We start from the raw sequence: 20,627 nt of genomic DNA on the forward strand, positions 1-20,627 counted from the left end.
TTGCCTATATAAGAGTTTCAAAGGAGACTTTGTATCCCCCTCTGTAAATGGAAAAGCAGCATCATTTGCCAAAAATAGAAAGGAACTACAAAAATAGATGCGAACCTATCTGTGGAACACCTAAAATCATCCCATGTGACTGGTGTGCAGCCAGCGCTGGGGCCTGTTCCCGAAGGTTTTTAGGTTCCTGATATGTCTCCCCGCCCCCAACCCCAAGCTTCCTTCTTCAGGCTAAGGTTGAAGATTCTTCAGTCACCTGAAGGTGAGCTTCCTGGGGACAGCAAGCAGGACCACCTCGGTCTGGTCAGGCACAGAGCCAGCCTTTTGGAAATGGTGGTCAAGAGGAATGTCCCCAGCACACGGGCCCACGGGACACCTTGGATGGAGAGAAGGGCCCACCTCTTGGCGATGTGAGTGATCAGAGCAGAAGAGACCAATGAAGTGGGAGGGAAGGTGTCCTCGTGTCCCTGAAAGGTCATATCCTGAAGTGCCCCCAGCTAGACCTGCCTGGGGGGACAGACACAGGCTGAACTGGGGAGCTGGGAAGGAAAATCCCTGAGAAGAAGCCAAAATGCCTTGCCGCCATACAGCAACGATGGCCCCTTCTAAGGGAAGCCACTGGGCTTGCCACACCAAACTAATGTCTGCTGTGTGTCCCTGTCCAGAAGGGAAACTCTGTCCCGGCACAAGGGAAGAGAAAGTCTGATGTCTGTACACTCCTAGGAAGAAATCCCTCTCTGTTCCAAGAGCAGGCTCACTGGCTTTAATGTTTCTGCCAAAAAAGAGGGGGTCAAATGTCCCAGGGAGGAGAGCTGTAACTCGATGTCAAATCTGGTCAATTTCTGCCCTAGAAGTGCCCGCTTGTACCAGCTGGGTGTTGTTGCAGACAGGCCCGAGGCCTCCAACACCTGAATAAGTCTTCGGAACTCCAGAGTGCTGGGTCATTGGGACAATCAAGCATCCCACCAGCAGCCTGAGAGCAAGAGCGGCTGATCTCCAGGTCTTGCTGGGACTGCGGTGAGGGAATAAAGGGGTAGTAAAGCCTTTTGGGCCAATCTCTTGGTATCTTGCGATTTTGGAGCTCACTGAAAATAAGAAACAGACGATAGACTTGCACACAGACAGGAGGCAAACCCTAACACCTGAGATTGAGAAGAAAAACGCCAGCGCATTAGGCTTCCACTCCCTGTCACCCTGGGAGGCTCAAAGAGCAGGCAGCAGAGAACTTGGGAACTACCTGGCAGGGAGGAGGCGGCCTTCTCCGGCTGCCGACAACTGGCCCGGTTGCTCACTGCCGCTTTCCCTGATCCTGAACTGTCCGCTACAGGACTGTACGGGCCCCCGACTCCCATGCTACGGGCGCCACTTCATCTCACAAATCAACTCCCAACACACAGAAATGTCCGCCTGTTCGTGGCAGCAGGCATTCATGACAGCCAAAGTGGAAACAATGTCCGTCCCCTAAGGAATGGAGGAATAAAATGTGGTCTACCCATACAATGAAATATAATCTGGCCAGAAAAAGGAAAGAAGCGTTGACATCTGCAACACCGTGGATGAACCCTGGAACGTGATGCTGAGTGAGAGAAGCCAGTCACAAAAGCTCACACGTTGTACGGTTCCATTGGTATGATGGGTCTAGAGTAGGCAACTCTACAGAGACTGACAGCAGATTAGTGGCAGCTGGGAATGGGGAGTTGGTGGTGATAGCTGAGGGTATGGGGTTTCTTCTGGGGCTAACAAAAATGTTCTAAAATTGATTGTGGTCTTAATTGTCCAAGTCTGTGAAGATATTAAAAACCATTGAATCATACCCTCCAAATGGGTGAAACGTATAATATGTGAATTATACTTCAATAAAGCTGCTCTTAAAACATAGAAATGGCTTTCCAATTATAAAATGTTAAATATTAAAAAAAAATACTAAAAAATACATAGGAATGACTGCCTGGAGCTCCCAGTTGAGGATGAGGTAGTGAGTTGAGCCCAATGGAAGGAATCCTAGAATTTCTATCTTGCCATAGGCATAGGGGGATGAGAGGCGGCAGGGGTGTGAAGGGTTTATCATCTTAGTCCACAGGGACAAAAATTCCCATCTGTCCTGGGAGATGCTGGTAATGCTGACAAGGCTATGTGTTGAGAAGAGGGATGGCCAAAGGGAAAAAGTTCAGATCCACCCTGGGGACAGAGGACTCTTACACTAATTTACAGCACGCTGGAAGGGAACTTGTTTTCTAGGTCTTCGCCTATCAGAGAAGAAAGGGTTGGATGCTGGAGAGCCCCAGAACACTGCATGCCTGATCTATGCTCTGACCACATGGACCCAGGACAGGGGCAGCCACAGGACACTGTGACACACTGACGTGCCCTGAGCATATGTGGGTACCAGACTGGGTCATGAGACCTGGGTGAATTCACAGGCATTCCGGGTGGAGCGCCATGCACCCGCAGCCCCAGCCCACATGCACAACCCGCCGTGGGGTCCAAGCCCCTGGATGACCCTTGTTTTATCCTAGGTCCAGAGGCCCGAGGGGAGCCTGGGCACAGCAGCCCAAGCTGGGAGGAGCCTCCGCCCGGGTGGGGATGCCCCGTGCTCTGCAGCTGCCCCCGCCCCCAGGCTCCGGCAGAGGCTACAGCGCAGGCAGGCAGGCATTACCTTGGGCTCGGACAGGGGTTCACACTCCCTGGTTGGTTTTTTGCTGGAATGGCCAGAGGGGAGGGAAAAGGGAAGTGAGAAGGGACACTTGGGATCTATGAGATGCCTGTCCCCCACCCCAGAGACACTCAGACCCCCAGCACCAGCTTCACAAAGCTGTTGCCAGGGGGATTTTGAGCAGGGCACCTCTGCTGTGACACATAGGGTCACATGGGTGAGACAGGCCTTGCTGATCCATCACAGGGCTGATAATCCCACCATCAAGCACATATGCTTCTGGGACACAAAAATACTTTGACTGTCAAGAGGTCCCCCAGTTAAAGCGCAAGTCTCCCTGAGAAAGGTAAAACTCCAGCACGGGTTAGCTGTCCACAAAAGGAGGCGGGCTGAGCCCGGGGAGGGGCGAAACCAAAGCCCTACCGAGCCCGGGAGACCTGGTCCGAGTGGCTCCAGACGCTTCACCGGGGATGGGTCCAGGCAGAGTGCGCTGGGCAGGGCTGCCCTGTGTTCAGCCTCTAGCTCCCCACCCCGGAGGAAGGCAGGTGGACACTCACGTGAGCAGGTTTCCAGGCGCTGACAATGAGCGCTCCTCCCGCCGGCTGCCCTCAAACGGGTTCCCGAAGGAGCGTTTCCGTATCATGGTCTTCACCAGGATCTGAAGGACAGAAGAGGAAGCTGGGCCCCCTGGGGGAGACTCCCGGCAACATCCTCCCCTGCGTCAGTCTACAAGTGCCATCTCCCTCTTCCTTTCTCTTCCAGCCCCCTGCTGCTCCCACGGCTTGTGGCTGGTGACAGGCCTTTGAGAGATCCTGGGCAGCATCCCACCCACTGAGGACACAAAAGCCAAAGCCATTACCACATCTGACTGGTCCGTATCCAAAACCAGCCATGCCTCCCTGACTGCCAATAAGATAAGGTCCAAACCCCTTGGTCTGACATTTTCCTGTCTTGGTCTACCCTTGGACCCCGTGCTCCAGGAGAGCTGGCCAGCACTGTCCCTCCAGTACACCTGGCACCACTTGTCTCACCCAAGCCATCGCTACACCTGCCCTCTTGGCCCATCAACCTGTCTCATCTTCAAATATGGGCCTTTATTTTCAGTGAAAACTATCTGACCACCCCAAGAAGAAACCAACCATTCTTCTCCGGGCCAAATTCAGGGGCTGCACTTCTTTTTAAGTTGAAATGTAAGTCCCACAGAAGAACATTCACCATCTTCAAGTGTACAGTTCAATGGTTTCTAGTACATTCACATCACCACTATCTAACTTCAGAACATTTCCATCACCCCAAAAAGAAACCCAGTACTCACACCCCATTTCCCCTCCCCCCAGGCCCTGGCAACCACCGATTTGTGTTCTGTTTCCGTGGATTCAGCTATTGTGGACATTTCATATAAACGGAATCACACGGTATGAGGCTTTTTGTGTCTGGCTTCCTGCACTGAGCGCCATGTTCTCAAGGCTCCTATGGCTGCAGGGGGGTCAGCGCTTCCTTCCTCTCCATGGCCAAATAATAGCCCTTTGTACGGATATGCCACATTTTGTTTACCCGTTCCTGCACTCGTGAACACGTGGGCTGTTTCCACTTTTTGGCTATCGTGAATAATGCTGCTACGAACAGGTGTAGCACATGTTTTGTGTGTGTACATGTTTTCCACACAAAATGTTTTCATTTCTCTTGGGTCTATACCCGGGAGTGGAATTCTTGGATCACATGGCGATCACGTTTAACGTTCTGAGGAAGTGCCAGACTGTCTGCTACCGTGGTCACACCACACGAGGGTGCCGCATTTTAGTGGAGGATGGGAAACACCAGACCAGGTGTAAGGAGCTGAGGAAACATCCCAGGACACGGGGGGTGGCCAGCCCACCGGCTGCTGTGGTGTGAGGGAGAGGGGGCTGAGAGGTCCCAAAGGTCCGTCCAAGTCTGAGAGGCGCTGGGGGCCAGCTGGTCCACCTCCAGTAGTGGGAACTTGTTCGTGTGCCCCCTCCCCCACTCTAACACTGGGGATAGGGTCCCCAGCATGGTTATCAGACACCTGCCTGAGGAGTGGATCCCTTGGGAAAGGGTACTAGTCCCTCACCCCATCCTGTGGCCCCTCAGCTTCCTTCCTCTGCCTCCCAGTCTTCCGCCTCACCCCTACTGATCTGACCTATCCTCTCCAAAGCCCAGATCTGATTCCCTCACTCCCCGACTTGTATCTTTCACGCATAGGGCTTTGGAACTTATCCTGCTGCTGGCCAGAGGGCCAAAGACGATTCTGGAGCAAAGGACTGAATGAGTTACTTTTGGTTATATTTTGGCTGCTGTACCCTCTGAAGGAATTTTCAAGGAAAAGACCCCAGCTTGAAAGGCGCTGGCCCCCACGCCCTCAAGCTGAGTCAGGTGCCTCTTAAGCTGTTTTGTGTGTGTGCTACTAAGAAGAAATCCAAGTATTTAAAAAAAAAAGCACAGATGGCGGTGCCTGGGTGGCTCAGTCGGTTAAACGTCTACCTTCGGCTCAGGTCATGATCTCAGGGTCCGATCATCTGAAAAATTGCTAAACAAAATGTGGCCTAGCCATACAACAGCGTATTTTCAGCCATGAAAAGGAATGGCATGCTACAACATGGGGGAACGTCAAAAACACGACGCCGAGGAAAAGAGGTCCGATACAGGAGAGCACATCCTGCAGGAGCGCACTGATGGGAAATGCCCAGGAGAGGCAAATCCAGAGACACAGAAAACCAACCAGGGGTCGCCAGGGTCTAGGGCGGGAGGAACAGGGTGACTGTTACCGGGTACAGGGCTTCTTGCGGGGGGAGGATGGACATGTTTCAGAATCACAGAGGTGATGGTTGCACAATATCATAAATGTAATAAATGCCACTGTGTTGTTCACTTTAAAATGGGTAGTTTTATGATACACGAATTCTATGTCATTAAAAAAGAAAAACACTGACTTAGACCCCCCGGCAAGCACTCACCGTCCCTCCCTGGCCAGGGCTGGTGTTCTGTGGTTCCTGGTACACACCAGCCCTTTCCTCCTCCGTGCCTCTGCGGGCGTGACTCGCCACCCACCGCCTGTCCCTGCCACTCCCCCGGCAAGACCACCTGCCCTGTCCCTCCCTGGCCCTCACCCAGCAGAAGCTCCTCCTCTGTGAAGCCTCCGCTCTTGTTCCTCTGAGCTGGCCTGTCACTGTGTGATGGCACAGGACGGTGATTTTTTTCCACTCCATCTTTCTTATGAGGCCAGGAACCCTTCTCATCTCTGTAACCTTGTGCCTGGCACACACTGGGTGCCAGGAGGGGACCTGGACCTCCCCACTCCAGCCCCCGCGCTCGGATGGCTGCAGTAGCGCCCACGTCCCTCCTGGTGCCCACATTGCATTTTCCATGTGGGATCTTTCCAAGGCCAACTCTGTGGTGCTACTCTTCTGACTCAAACCCTGCAGATGCTCCCCCACACCTCCTGGGGCCAAGATTTAAATCTCTGCTGTGGCCTCAGGTCCTGGGTGGTCTGGCCCCACCTCCTGCCCAGACTCATGTCACTTCCCCCCCCTCCACCTTCCTTGCCCTGCTTCAGTGGCCCTGGCTTTCTCGAAGCTTCTTGTGGGCTGAGCTTCCTCCCAGCAGAGGATCATGTTTGCTCTCCCCTCTGCCCAATACCGCCTCGGCCCAATAAACACTCTGCCATCCATCCACTCAGTATATATCTGCTTCTTCCAGGAGGCCTTCTCCAACCTATCACCTTGGCCACATGCCCCTCTTAGGGATCCACGGCCCCCCTTAGGAGTACACCTTGCAGGCCCTCTGTTTTGTTCGTTGTTTGCCCAGCATCCGCCTCTCCAAGACGGCAGGCACACCATGTTGGTTTTACTCATCACTGTAACCCCTGCTCCCAGACCTCTAGGATCAGAGACCTTCTCCTAAGAACATCCTGAGCCTGGCAGAGAATAACCCGTAGTGGGCGCCTGGGTCCGACACCAGCTGCCTCCCCCACATGGGTGTGGGACATGGGTGCAGGGTGTGGATGAGAAAGAGTGAGTGAGTGTGGGTGAGTTTTAACAGTGAAGGTCATGCATAGGCCCCAGGTGGGGGAGGAGAAGGAAGATGTGAATGGATGCCCCATCCCAGGGGCTCAGGTTTTGGAAGAGAGAGAAAGTGTGTGGGGAAGCAGGAAGGAGAAGTGCAAAGCTGGGAGAGGAGCCAGTATTTGGGCTCCTGAAGGGGCAGTCACTTGAGGCCAGACACTGTGTCTTTGTGCAAAGTCTCACCACTTCCTTCCTGAGCCCAGGGCCCTGCCTGCCTGCTGGAGCCAGAACTAGCCAAACACACCCCAGGGCTTTCATGGCAGCCTTAGTGGGGTGGCCAGCTGGATTCTGCCCCTGGGACTGCTGCTTGGACCCCAGGCCCTTGAAAATCCTAGTCTCCCTCCTGGAGCCAGATGTCCTCCTGGGCAGAGGACTGCCAAGTAAGTGATTCCCAGAGTCTCCAAGGTTAAGTCTGAGGACTCCACATTCTGGATCCTTTTTCCTGGGTCAGGACCCAAACGTAAGGCCATAAAAGCACATGAACTGAGAGCCCCCGCCCCTAGCCCTCAGAGCTGCCCACAGGGCAGATGTGAGACAAGCTAAGCCATCTACTCTGGAGACCAAAGATCCAGACAGGTGGGAAATCCGTCTTAGAGACCTCAGCTCCAGCTCTCACCCCGGGCACCTGCCCTGGTCCTTCTCCTCCCCCTGCCATGCTCTGAAAGCAGGAATTCCAGAAAGAGCAGTAGGATCTTTGGAGAGGAGCTACCCCTCCCTATAGTCACACAGAATCTGACCGTAGACGGAACTAAAGCCTCAAGGTGCAGGGGCCTCCTGCACACGTTCCTGATGTGTGGCCAAAGCTCAGAGCCTGGTGGCTGTGAGTCAGGGACAGACCCAACCATTCCCTGACTCTCGGGCCCAATGTCTGCTTCTTAGCTGCCCGCCTGTGCCCCAGCCTGTCCTCGCCGGCCCGCCTCAGGCTGTCCCTGTTCTCGGTCACTGGTTCATCCCGCCTTACCACGGTTGCCAGGCTGGGAATGTGTTTGACCGAATTCTCGACCTCCTCTTCGGTCACCTCGACCAGCGTGCAGTTCTCGTCCTCCGATGGCAACGGCTCCGCCCCGTGCCTCGTGACCCAGGGGTGCAGCTTCAACGAATGATAGGAGGGGTGAGGGGCAGGCAACTGGCTCCCAGAGGCCGGAGAGCAACACCAAGGCCCTACCAGCGAGCGGAGCCAGAGAGGGAATGCAGGAGGGCAGAGGTGGTGGCCTGAGGTCAGGCATGCAAGAGAGCTGGCAAGCCAGGCAGAAGGGTGGGGGGTGAGGGAGATGCAACGAAACGTGGAGAAGACAGAGAGACAGAGAATGGGAAGGAGCCACCAGGCAGGGATGTGCACCAGACCGCATTCTCCATCTGGCCCAGGTCTTGGCAGAAGTGACCAGAATTTGGCATCTGCCTTGTATGGTTGCCCAAGGAGCACCCATCACCCCTGAGCAACTTTCCCTGATGCCCCCAGAAGGCTCTGCTCAGAGCAAGCAGACCCTCCCCATTTCACAGAAGGGGAAAGAGAGGCTTGGGGAGTCACAGTGAGACCAGTTAGAAGGACACAGTCAGGAGAGGACCCAGGGAGGGATCTGCCTCACCCCACTAACACCCCTCGGGTCCAAGTCCTTATCTGTAACCATTTGGCCTCCCTCTTCTCAAATGCTAGTTAGCTAGATGCTTAGAAGTTCCTGAAGCAAACCTCTAGATTTCTTAAAGAGTCAGATATGTGCATGTGGCATTGGTCAGGGTGTAGGGGGTGCACAGGGATCTCTCCTAACAGTGCTTTCTGCAAAAGGATGGAATTCAGCAGGCCGGGGAGAGGGAGTCAAACTGCTCACTAATTTCCTCCCACCCCATTAAGATTTCTCAAAGGGATGGGCAGGGTCAAGGAAAGGATCCGGGACTTCAGCAGCCAGTGTGTGGAGTACACGGAGACCCCAGTCTGTTCTGGTCCAGGAAGGATGGATGCCATCAGCCCAAGCCATTCGGAGAGAGCACTAGCTGCCCCAGTGGCGACAGATCCCACTTCCACAATCACAATTAACACAAGTCCAAATCCTCCTCCCCACCACCATCACCACCAGTCCCCAGCAGCCCAGAGCCCCAGGGCATGGGAGGGTAACGGTGCCAAGAAGGGCACAGCGCTGTGGACAGAGGGGCATGGGGCCTGGCCGAGGCAGGGTTGAGCCAAACAATTCCAAGCAGAGGACACAGGCCTGGCCCGTGGTGCACACCCCATGGCAGAGCTGTGGCCCCCAGGTACCTTGATTTCCGGCACAACGATCCTTGATTCCGGGTTCTTGTCCAACATACGGGTGATCAGGTCCTTCAAGTCCTCAGCTATGTCAGGCCTGGGGGTGGAAGACACATCAAGGGTGGGAAACACACACAGGACCACCAAGCACTTGGACAGGAAGGTGATTTGGGACAGATAGGCAATACTCACTGATCTGGAAATTCCAGGGCCTGACTCTTGATCTTACTGTGTAAACACATGATCCGCTCGTCCATGAATGGGCACTGTGAAGAGAGGCCGGGGACAGAGTGGCCGTCAATGGCTGCCACACCAGTCCTGCAAGGGCTGCCCTGTGCTGGCGTCACACCACGTGGATAACAGCAGAGGAATAAATCCCTGGGAGCCCAATCTAGCGAGGCAGGAGTTCCCAGCCCACCAGTCTAGAAGAACCAAGGATGTCCTTCTAGAAGGGCTAGAGCCCTTCCCAACCACACTGTGGCTTTCTTCTGTAGCTGTGCTTTAATTTACCTACCTATACAAAAGCAAAGACTCCTCTTCACCCACCTGCTGGGTGAACACTAATAATACCAAGAACAATACCTAAGATGTAGGAGCAACAGCAGTAATTCGTGAGGGCTGAAGCTGGGCCAGGCTCTGGACTGAGGCTGTTCCATCTGCCTGGAATGTTCTTCCAACCAACATCTGCATGGCTCATTTTCTCCCATCATTCAGGTATCTGATCAAGGCTCACCTTCTCAGGGAGGCCTTCCTGAGCTCCTGTCTAAAGCAGACCCCTCCCATGTGATTTCCCTTCAGAGAGCCTATCCCTGACATTATGTTATGTTTGTATTCCTTTACTGTTTAGCTCCTCCAGGGAACATCAGCTCTAAGAGGGTAGGAATTGTTGCCTGTCTTGCTTCCTGCCCTTTCTCCAGTGCCTAGGAACATCCCCAGTGCAAAGCAGGGGTTTGATAAATACCTGTTGAATTAATGAATGCTTGAACTATTTCTGGTGATCCTCTCAGAGCCTTAAGAAATCATAAATATTCTTCTCATTTTACAGAAGAGAAAAACAGAAACTCAGAGAGGTGACATGTCCTGGGAAGTATAAAGCTGGGATTTAGCCCAGATTGGGCTGACTTGGAAGCCCATTCACACACCACCTCCCAGGTGACAAATCAGTGCTCTCACTCAGTAGAACTGAGCCGGGAGGAGCTCAGGTACTGTGCTGGAAAAAGGAACCTTTATGTGGGGTGCTCAAAAGATTGGAGAAAGTCACAGAATGTGACCTGGTCCTCTCCTATCCAAGGAAAATTCTTTCATTAAGAGCAGCAACTTGCGGGGCGCCTGGGTGGCTCAGCTGCTTACGCGTCTGCCTTTGGCTCAGGTCATGATCCCAGGGTCCTGGGATCGAGCCCCACATTGGGCTCCCTGCTCAGCGGGGAATCTACTTTCCCTCTGTGCCCTACCCCCATACTCAGGCTCTCTCTCTCAAATAACTAAATAAAACTTAAAAAAAAAAAAAAGAGCAATAACTTGAGCTTGGATTGCACAGGTGTATCCACTTGACAGAACTCATTAACCAGTACCCTTCAGATCTATACACTTCATTGCACGTCAATTTTACCCCAAAAGAAAAAAAAGAAGAAGAAGAACCACAAACAAATAGTGAGCTCTAGCTAATGACTATATTCTGAAGCATGTGGAAGAAAGTGTAGAGATGTTAGCTACTTACTCTAGAAGTGTAAAAAAAATAAGGTTGAAGATGGAGAGACCTGTGATAAAGCAAATACGGTGAAATGTTTATGGCAGAAACAGGTGGTGGCTGCGTGGGTCTTTCCCGTAGTTATTTCGACTTTGCTGTATGACCAAAAATTGCATCATATATTGGTGGGGAGGACATTATAAGCCACGAGACCAGTGTCTTAAGCTTTCCTCCATAAAAACACCAGCTCACGAAAAGAAAAAATCCATGCTTTTATTGCTCACATAATTAATCTGAACTTCAGAGTTAAAAACTGAAGTTCCTAAATATCGATAATAAAAAACAACAACAGAACGACAAAGAAAGAAGACAGCACTCTCTAGATCAATAATGCCAGATGGATTTTCACTTCCGTTCCAATTCTGTCCCCTCAAACAGCTTCTGGGAACACACTCTGCTGAGAAGAACATCAGAGCAGCACTGGGCTCAGGAAGAAAGGGTGCCAGCGGCTATTGATTTGTGATGTCTGTCTGGGGCGCAGGAGTGGGGAGAGAGGTAGCACATTTGTTGTCCTTGCCCTAAACCCATCAACTATTCACAACCTCTAGAGCCTCTGCCAATCCTTCTCTGTTAACAGATCATTTTTCACAGCTAGGACTATTCTATACGGTATGTACATTGGAAAGGCATCTTTTTTTCCCATTCAGGTCTAACTGTGGCAATAAAATGACAAACTCAATGAATAAGTGCTGTCCCCTGCAAGGGTGACTATTAATCCCAGAGAGCTGCCCAGCAACACCCAGCAGACAGGACACCCCACCCCGTTACCTGGCCGAACACAAAGCAGTACAGCGTTACACCCATGGCCCAAACATCCAAAGCCTACGAGAAAAAGAGAGCTTCGTGTAAGGGTACGCAGCGAGCAGTGTCTATTGCTTCTGCCTGTCCAAAAATCAAATCCTCTGGCTTTCCTCTGAGGAACCACCCCTTCCTGACTCCAGATCCATGGACTGATTTGGCTCCTGGCCTCTCCATGAGCACATGACCCAGGCCTGGCCAATAAGAGCTTCATTTCCACCCATAGCGATTGGTTTAACAATAGGCACATGACCCAAGCCTGGCCAATGAGAGCACCACTTTCCCCCAGCCACAATGATTGGTTCAAGGATGGGCACATGACCCAAGCTGGGCCAATCAGAGCCAACCCCGAGATTTTTGCAAGGGCTCTTCAGAAAGAGGAACTCTTTCTACTGAGGTTGGTAAGCCGATAGGAAGGAGCCTGGAATTGCTGGGGGTACCCAACCACCTGGACAGGAAACTGATTCAAGAAAACAGCTGAAAGATGGAGAACTGGATTCCTGTTTGAATCCTGGTATCTACCCAGGCCGGAAGCCGCTCTTCATCATGATCCAATGGATTCATTGGTGAAGCCAGTTTGGGTTGGATTGTTGCCACTTCAACAGAAAGGACCCTAACACAGGCAGAACTCAGCATCTCGGACAGGTCCACACCTACCTTCCCAGAGAAGATCTTCCGGGTCTCCGAGAGCGACTCTGGCGCCATGAAGGCAGGTGTGCCCACAGTGTTAGAGAGGAGCGCGTCGCTGCCCTTGAACTCGTTGCTCACACCGAAGTCGGCAATCTTGATGTGCCCATCTTCTCCCACCAGCAGGTTGGAAGGTTTGATGTCCCGGTGGATGATCTTCTGGTAGTGTACTGGGGGTGTGGTGAGAGGGGGCAGAAAAACCATGTGAGGAGCTCTGCCTAGCCCCCAGAGCCCAGAAACACAGACATGGACCCTAGTGCTCTCACACGGCCCCCAGGCCCTTCCCAAACTTACCCTCCCAAACCTACTGGACACCCCCAGCTTTGAAAGATAAGGGGGAAAGAGTATGCTTAAGGAAGTTACTCCATCTTCAAAAATGAAGAGTGAAACATGGACTGACAATAATAGTAACCACCTGCTCTAGTCTAAGTCGTGGGTGACCACGGTCCCTGGAGAGTTTCTGTTGAGCCTGGCTGGCTTCCAGCTAGAAGTCTCACAACTTGTGACAGTCAAACTTACTTTCATTTACTAATGCCAATACTCAACCTGTTCACCACACCAACAATGACTGGAGCAGGTCGAACAGAAGTGTGGACCACAAAGTAGGGCTGGGGACTTGCTTAACTTGTTCCTGCCCGATGTCAACCCATGGGAGAGGACATGGTGTGTCTCCCTCAGTCTGGAAGACTCAACTGCATTTCTTTGCTGGTGTGGTGACAACAATGATGATACCAGGGATAGGGGCAGCAGCTCCGGGCCTAGCACTGTGGTAAGTGCTTTCCATTTTCCCCATTTAAATCTCCCTACAATCCTATGTGATGGGCAAGGGGAAGAAACAAATGTTTAACAACAAGAAGCAGAAAGGACACCTGTCAGTCAGAACTAAAATGATAGGTACTGGCTGATTTCCACCCTGGTGAGAGACACTTTATTCCCATTTTACAGATGAGAAAACTAAGGTTCCAGGAGGTTAACAGGATCCCCATTTCAGGGTTTCTGGGAATAAGAGACAATGCAAATACAGCCCCTAACAGAGCCTGGTACACACAGAAAGTGCTAGGGGAAACAGTCATTATCAATATGGCTCTTAATTTTTGTGGCAGAAAGAAGGGTTTCTGCTCATCAGGAGCGTGGCTTTCTGCAGCTGTCCAAGACTGCATCTCAGACAATTCTGTTTCCCACCCACCTGCTTGCACTCCAGTGGGAAATTCCACTTTCCCACTTGCCATCCGCTAGCTAGGATGCTAACCACCCCTGGGTAAGAATCCTCCCACAGGCGCCCACTTACGGTACTCTATGCCTTTGATCAGGTCCTGGAAGTAGAAACGGGCCTGGTCTTCAGAGAGTGGTTTGAGGGTGGGCACTTCCATCACAGGCCTGGAAGGTCGACACACGCATGAAAAGCAAACCAGACACACTGGCCTTCACCCTCTCACACCAGCAGAACCAAGCACCACCTCGCTCGAGAAGCTCTGCAGCTTGAGAAGCTTCAGGCATCATCCCTGCCAGGAAAACGGGACACTCACCCTTGGTTGACCAGTTCAAACACTGTAGGGAAGAGAAGGGGGTGAACTGTTACATCGGGAAACTGGGAATCCATCTTCCTCCTCCTTCTCCAACTTCCCAATCACCCATAGAAACACCAAAAAGCACAGAAACCAGTATCAGGGCTGGGAACAATCCACTGAGCCAAAGCTGGTCAAGGTCCTGCTCAGGAGGCTAGGGGTCAGAGATTTCTGATCTCCCTGAGACCCCGGTCTGGCTGTACTTCTAGACCTCAAAACAGCCAAGGACCCCCTGGCCAGGGAAAACAAAGCAAGGGGACAGGAGACAGGCGGGGATGGCTCTGGGCTCCTTTCTTCTCTCCACTCATACCTGGGAGATTCCAGGGATACGAATGATACTAAACTATGTCCTTTTAGTCACACCCAGGTCCTGAGCCACCTTATGCCAAAGAACAGGTCTAAGGGGACACAACCCGACATCTCTTTACTTAGGCACAAAGAAGTAGCCCTAGAACCCTAGGAAAGTTTTGATTCAAGAAACAACAAGAACATGTTTCAACAATCCCTCCCACATCCTCCACCCTCCCAGGCTGTGTCAGGCCACAGACCAAGAATGCTTATAGATTCTTCCAACTCCTCAATGCTGTGTGGTCAGCTGGACCTCAGACTCTTTCCCGTGACTCTCAACCCAAAACAAGACTTGAAGCGAGAGGTGGGGGTGGAGATTTCCTCATCCCCTCAAAGGCCAATTCATCCCACTGCTCCTAAACAGGGCCTTTCCTGACTCACGTTCATGCACGACATGCAGATGCCTCCCACCATGCCAGCTCCTTCCCAGTCCTGTATGTGCAGGGAATCCCGGCTCCAAGCCACCAAGTGGTAGATTAGCTGTGTCCAGGGAATGCACAGGTTTGTTGTTGTTGTTGGGGTTTTTTTGTTTTGTCCTTCGCATTTTTAAAAATTGAGGTGAAATTTTCCTAACATAAAATTAACTATTTAAAAATCTACAATTCAGTGGCATTTAGTATGTGCGATGCTGTGCGACTATTGCCTCTACCTAGTTCCAGAAAATTTTCACCCCCTCAAAAAGAAACCCCGTGCCTGTTAGCAGTCAGTCCCCTCCCTCCAGGCCCCTGGCAACCACTAATCTGATTTCTCTTCCTATGGATTTGCCTATTCTTCACATTTCACATCTATGGAATCATACATTTCTGTGACCTTCTGTGACTGGCTTTTTCACTTAGCACCATATTTTCAAGGTTCATTCATGTCAAAGCATCAATCAGTACTTCACTCCTTTTTATGGCTGAATACTCTTCCACTGTGTGGACAGGCCACATTCTGAGCATCCAGTCATTAGCTAATGAACATTTGGGTTGTTTCCACGTTTTGGCTATTGTGAACAATGCTGCCACGAACATTCACGTACAAGCATTCTTGTACAAGTACTTGTGTGGATATCTATTTTCAGTTTGGGGGGGGTATACCTAAGAGTAGAATTACTGGGTCATGTTGCATAGTTATTTTAATTTTGTCCTACTTGGACAAACATAACTGGGAACACGAAGCTATCCTTTTTTTTTAATATTTTTTTATTATATTATGTTAGTCATCATACAGTACATCCCTAGTTTTTGATATAAAGTTCCATGATTCATTACTTGCGTGTAACACCCCGAAGCTATCCTTTAGAAGTGAAAAACGCACACAGTGAATTTCAAAATCAAGTGGAGAATAACTCTGGAACTGTCTGTTGTTCTAGAATTATCTACCCATATTAGAGTTTCTTACCGAAGAAACCAAAAAGTTGTTTCAAAGATCTCTAAGGGCTAAGGTGGCTGAGGGACAAGAGGCCGCCTCCTCAGATAAAAAGACCAGAAAAGGAGCTTAACTACCTCGGGCCCCTCCTTGTCTTCAGGTTCATCAGCCAGTGTTGGGCAAACCCAAGTTAGGGCAGATCCGTGGCTTTAGGCTGTGGTTAGAAGCAAAAAACAATGGCACCGAAGGTAAGGTTTCCATAGACAGGAGCGCTGGTCCTTTCAGCTCCGGCCTATCCCACCTTCATCTGGAAGACTCAACTTTCAAGAGCTGCTTCACGAATTTGTGTGCTTCCTCTCAAGCACAGTAACGTGGTTGGCCTGGAGGAAGCTAGCGTGTTGAAACAGGTCTGTTTTCAGTCACTAATAGTTTAACCCCCTCCTGGGTTTGAGCGGGGGTGGGAAGTTTTTAGCCTCGAGAAATACTGGGTGTTCTATGCTCTTTGGGGGTGAGGCCTGCAGTTGTGGGACCCTTGCTAATACCTGCTACCCAGCCCCAGGCGCTACCCTGTCTGTCCTCGACACACATCCATGGCTGGAAACTAAAATATAACCCTGTCAGGATTTTCAAAACCGCTAGAATCACATACCAAACATCGGGCTGGCTCCCTTCGACAATGCTGCCTCAAAACGAGAAAAACTCTGTCCAAGAAGCTGCCTCTCAATGGCTCCCCTCTTGCTCACAGTAAAAGGCAGAGTCTTACAATGGGGTAAAATGTTCTCTCCCATTTGGTCCCCACTGTCCTGCACAAATGTCACCTCAGGGAGGCACCTCAAGGAGCCACTCTATCTCCCAATCCCCCAAACTGGAAATTCTGGCTCCCCTGACCCTGCTCAGGTTTGCTTTTTTCCCTATGGTGTTGTCACCTTCGAAAGCTAAGCATAATACTTAGGTACCGAGGGTGTCCGTCTGTCCTTATTGGAGGGATAAAGGGCCCTGAGGGCAGGGTGTTCTTTTTGTTTCCTAATAAACCTAGAACAGGGCCTGACAAACTATAATGTTTGTTGAATGAACAACCAACCTCCTCAGAAATAGCCCAAAGCCATGGAGAGTCAGGTCAGGAGCCCCAGGTGGGCAAATTACGCTGGGAATGCCATTCTGGGCTAAAAATTATCTTTTACAGTTTATGATTTCTGCTACAGTTCCCCCAAACTTCCCTCATTTGCCTACCATGTTTATCATCTGGCCATATCTATATGCCACATAAACTATTATTTACTTCATATTTTTCTTTAAATTGACTCAGTTTTTACATTTTTAGCCTTATGCTAGGTAATGACATCCATGAAATCATGAATTTAATGTGCTGCTTTAGTTTTTCCTATACAATGATAAATTAAATCTAAAAAAAATTTTTAAATGTCTATCCATGTACCACCTAAAATCATTGCATATATTTGAAGAGGTGATGGTACCACATTTTGAGAAATATTACAAGTCTGTATTGTTCACATTTTTATAATGTTTCTTTCTTACATAATTTTTTAAAGTTAACCTATCTAGGGGCACCTGGGTAGCTCAGTCAGTTAAGCGTCTGCCTTTAGCTCAGGTCATGATCCCGGGGTCCTGAGATCGAGACCCACTTCCGGCTCTCTGATCAGCAGGGAGTCTGCTTCTCCCTCTCCCTCTGTCCCTCCCCCTGCTCATGCTCTCTCTCAGATAAATAAGTAAAATCCTAAAAAAAAAAAAAAAAAAAAAAATTAACATATCTGATGTTATTTACTCTGTTGCTTCTAAATTATTTCTATAGGAAGATTTTATAATTTCTAAAATTTATAAACAAACTGGCAAAAAAATTAAAAAATGAGAGTTCTAAAATTTGAACATGGACTAGGCATTAGATGCTCTTAGGGAACTTGCATTAACTTTTTCAGATGTAATAATGGTATTGTGACCACACAGGAGAATGTCCCTACATGAGATGTACACTGAAGTATTCAGGGGCTGAAGTGTCAAGATGTCTGCTACTTTACATTCTGGATAGTTCAGCAAAAAAAATACAGAAATGGTTAGGTGGGTGGCTAGGCTGATAAAGCAAATCTGACAAAAAAATTATTAACTGTTGAATCTGGGTGGTAGGTATACAGTATTCATTGTACTATTCTTTCAACTTTTCTGTAGGCTTAACATTTGTCATAATAAAAACCTGGGACAGGGAAGAGGAGGGGGAATGAAAAATAAAATGTCCTAAGCTACAACACTTCCTCAGAACTGAACCACAGCAACTATGTGAGAAGAAAATGAGCTCCGGGCTGTTTTCAAACCAGACCCATTCGAGCCCAAACCCACATAATCACTTCCTGTGCAACAAAGGATCATCCCTGTGCTCATCCAGGAGACTTCTGGATCCCAGGCTGAGCTCGTGCCCACTCCCCTCACCTCCTGGATACCCCTCCCGGCTCTCACCTATACCCACTTGAAGTGCACAGGCTCGTTTAAATGCCCATCCAAGCCATATTGCAAGGACACGTGACCTGTCATGCATTCCTGGGCCCAACAGTCTGCTATCCAGTTTTGAATTAGTCCTGCCCTTCCTTCCTTCATCAGTACCTATGCTCAGAGCTGACAGAGGGCTATCCCATGTCCTCACCAGTTTTTAAAAATCAAGTCTCTGAGGACATGCCTGCGTCCTTCCATTTCTTTGTGCAGTGCCCTCCAGGCTCCCAATGCCCCAGCGTGGCCTCAGGCTCTCCATCCTCATCCCCATCCCTTCTCCCCGGTTTACCCTGTAACAGCCACATTTTTCTCAACACACGCAAAACTCTCACCAGCCTCAGGGCCTCTGCACCTGCTGTTCCCTTTGCCCGGAATGCTCTTACCCACATGTAACAGGGCTGTGTCTTTGACATTCAGGTGCCAAATCATCACCTCATATGTGAAGTGGCCCCTCAATCCCTCTCTCTCAGGTCACCCTGTTTAACCTTCTTCAGAGGATCTATCAGAAGTTAACTGGCTTATGTAGGTGTGGACTGTCTTCCCTGACTAGACTGTCAGACAAGAGCGGGAGCCTCATCTTTCTCACTCACCACTGCATCCTTAGTGCCTACAACATGCCCAGCATTAGCAGGTGCTCAGTAAACATTTACAAATGAATGAATAGGACCTCCAGATAAAGCCCCAGTAAGCACTCCCTTCCACCTCCTGCTTCAAAGCAGGGCTGCAGCCTCACGTGTGGCTCACTGGGGGGCCCAGCTTTGGCAGGAGATGCCAGGGACAGGGTACACTCGAAAGACCCCTGGGCTTTGGCAGGTGCAGCTGCCTCAGCAAGGGCAGCGGATGGCAAGGGCTCTCTTACCCATGTACAGATGGTCCTCATTGGGGTCATCCAGGACCTGTTGGCACAGCCACATGGAACAGGCCGGAGATGAGGAGCAGGGGAGAGGAAGAGAGAGAAATGATATGAGCAGGGAGGAAGCACCATCCACACGACTGCATTTGCCAGCGGGAGGGCTGTGCTTTCCACTGGTTTTCCTGGTTAAGATGAAGGGCACAGGAAAAAACCCAGAGTGTGCGATCCAAACGGCCATCTGGAAAACAGGCACCTTCTAGCCCAATCCTCAAGGGTCCAAAACACCTAGAAAAGAGGTTACAAAAGGGAGGGGCAAATTCCTCCCCTGGAAAATGGGGGCGCCCGGCTGCCTCAGTGAGTCGAGCAAGCAACTCTTGATCTCAGGGTTGTGAGTTTGAGCCCCATGTTGAGAGTAAAGATTACTTAAGAAAAAAAAAATTTGGGGGCGCCTGGGTAGCGCAGTGGTTAAGCATCTGCCTTCGGCTCAGGGCGTAATCCCGGTGTTATGGGATCGAACCCCACATTAGGCTCCTCCACTAAGAGCCTGCTTCTTCCTCTCCCACTCCCCCTGCTTGTGTTCCCTCTCTCGCTGGCTGTCTCTATCAAATAAATAAATAAAATCTTTAAAAAAAAAAAAAAAGAAAAGAAAAAAAAATTTTTTTTTTAAATTCCTCCCCGGGGAAATGTCTCAGCTTCAATAAGAATCCCACCTGTCTCCTAGGAGACAGTGGACTGATGCTCAGGGTGGAAATTCAAATCCTGTCTAGGCTCCTCCGACTCCCCCATGAAACACCCCCTGACCTCCTGCCCCCTGTAAGAGAAGACATCCTCCTGCCTGGAACCGCCGTGGCTTGTCCTCGCTCTCCTCTTACGGCCATCCTGCTTTCAGCTCGTCACTTATTTCTATCTTGTCCCTCTCTGCAAACAGCAGTTGCCTCCGTGGTGCCCTGTACAGGACAAGGCTCATAGTCGGTGCTCAGGAAAGGCCTGATGAATGTCCATGTCCATCTGATAAATGTCTGAGGTTTGCCCAATAGGCAGGCTGGCCAGCAGTCTTGATGGGTAGACAGGTCAGACACCACAGGGCAGTGGGGACCAGGGAGATCCCACCAGGACCCAGAGCCACTCGCTAACCATGTGTCCTTGAGCTTCCTCTAAGATGGCTGACTCCAGCATCAGCAAATTGAGACTGTGAAACTCAGTGTGACAGGTGGAGACAGCCTGCAGCCACCATCCCTCTCCTTTGGGAAGAAACAAAGGCAGGCTCCTTGGCTAGACTGGTCCTCCTGCCTCTTCCCACATCATCCTCACCTTCCCCAGTCAACCAAGATCCACAGGACAAGAGCCCTGAGAGAGGGATGGAGCCCTAAGCCCTAGAGCCCTGCTCTGTGGGGGGAGTCAGACCCAGGGCATGGCTTACATTGAGCCCACACCTGACAAGCCCCAGGAGGGCATGGCTGCTAACCCTCACACCCACTAAAGGCAGGAGTGTACCCCGAGAGGACACCGGCCCTTTGCACATGCTGTTCCTTCCTCTGGGATGACCTTCCCTGTCTTTTCCCTGTTATCTCCATCCAGGGAACAACCAGAGTCATCTCAAACATCTGCTCCCCTGAGAAGCCTTCCTCAGTGGTTTGGGCTGGCTGGCTGTTCTCACTCCATGCTCCTGCAGCACCGCGAACACCCGTCCAATTACATACTTTATCACATGCCATTTACAAGTCCTGTCATCCAGACCAGAGATGCTCCAAATGTGGTTCGGGGACTTCTAGGGATCCCCAAGATGCTTTCAGGGAGTTCATGAGGTGA

General features: G+C 50.7%; 1 protein-coding gene across 7 annotated transcripts in view; it reads right to left on the reverse strand.

Moving 5' to 3' along the window:
• Positions 1 to 20,627, reverse strand: part of CAMKK2 (calcium/calmodulin dependent protein kinase kinase 2) — a 45,850-nt gene that overhangs the window by 3,204 nt on the left and 22,019 nt on the right. Inside the window, exons 7-17 of one of the 7 annotated variants that reach the window (XM_040619955.1) lie at positions 18,825 to 18,861; positions 13,733 to 13,754; positions 13,495 to 13,583; positions 12,177 to 12,376; positions 11,490 to 11,543; positions 9,167 to 9,240; positions 8,984 to 9,071; positions 7,694 to 7,822; positions 3,211 to 3,311; positions 2,657 to 2,699; positions 999 to 1,085 (exon numbers count right to left, since the gene is read on the reverse strand). In XM_040619955.1, coding sequence (XP_040475889.1) covers positions 1,083 to 1,085; positions 2,657 to 2,699; positions 3,211 to 3,311; positions 7,694 to 7,822; positions 8,984 to 9,071; positions 9,167 to 9,240; positions 11,490 to 11,543; positions 12,177 to 12,376; positions 13,495 to 13,583; positions 13,733 to 13,754; positions 18,825 to 18,861 — 840 coding nt within the window. In that variant the 3' untranslated portion in view covers positions 999 to 1,082. Of the gene's footprint in view, positions 1 to 748; positions 1,086 to 2,656; positions 2,700 to 3,210; positions 3,312 to 7,693; positions 7,823 to 8,983; positions 9,072 to 9,166; positions 9,241 to 11,489; positions 11,544 to 12,176; positions 12,377 to 13,494; positions 13,584 to 13,732; positions 13,755 to 18,824; positions 18,862 to 20,627 lie in introns of those variants that run through there. The other 6 variants (XM_040619951.1, XM_040619950.1, XM_040619953.1 and 3 more) reach the window with 6 other exon arrangements.

The sequence above is a fragment of the Ursus maritimus genome, unplaced genomic scaffold (genome assembly GCF_017311325.1).
Source record: "Ursus maritimus isolate PB19 unplaced genomic scaffold, ASM1731132v1 scaffold_33, whole genome shotgun sequence".
Classification (NCBI taxonomy): domain Eukaryota; kingdom Metazoa; phylum Chordata; class Mammalia; order Carnivora; family Ursidae; genus Ursus; species Ursus maritimus.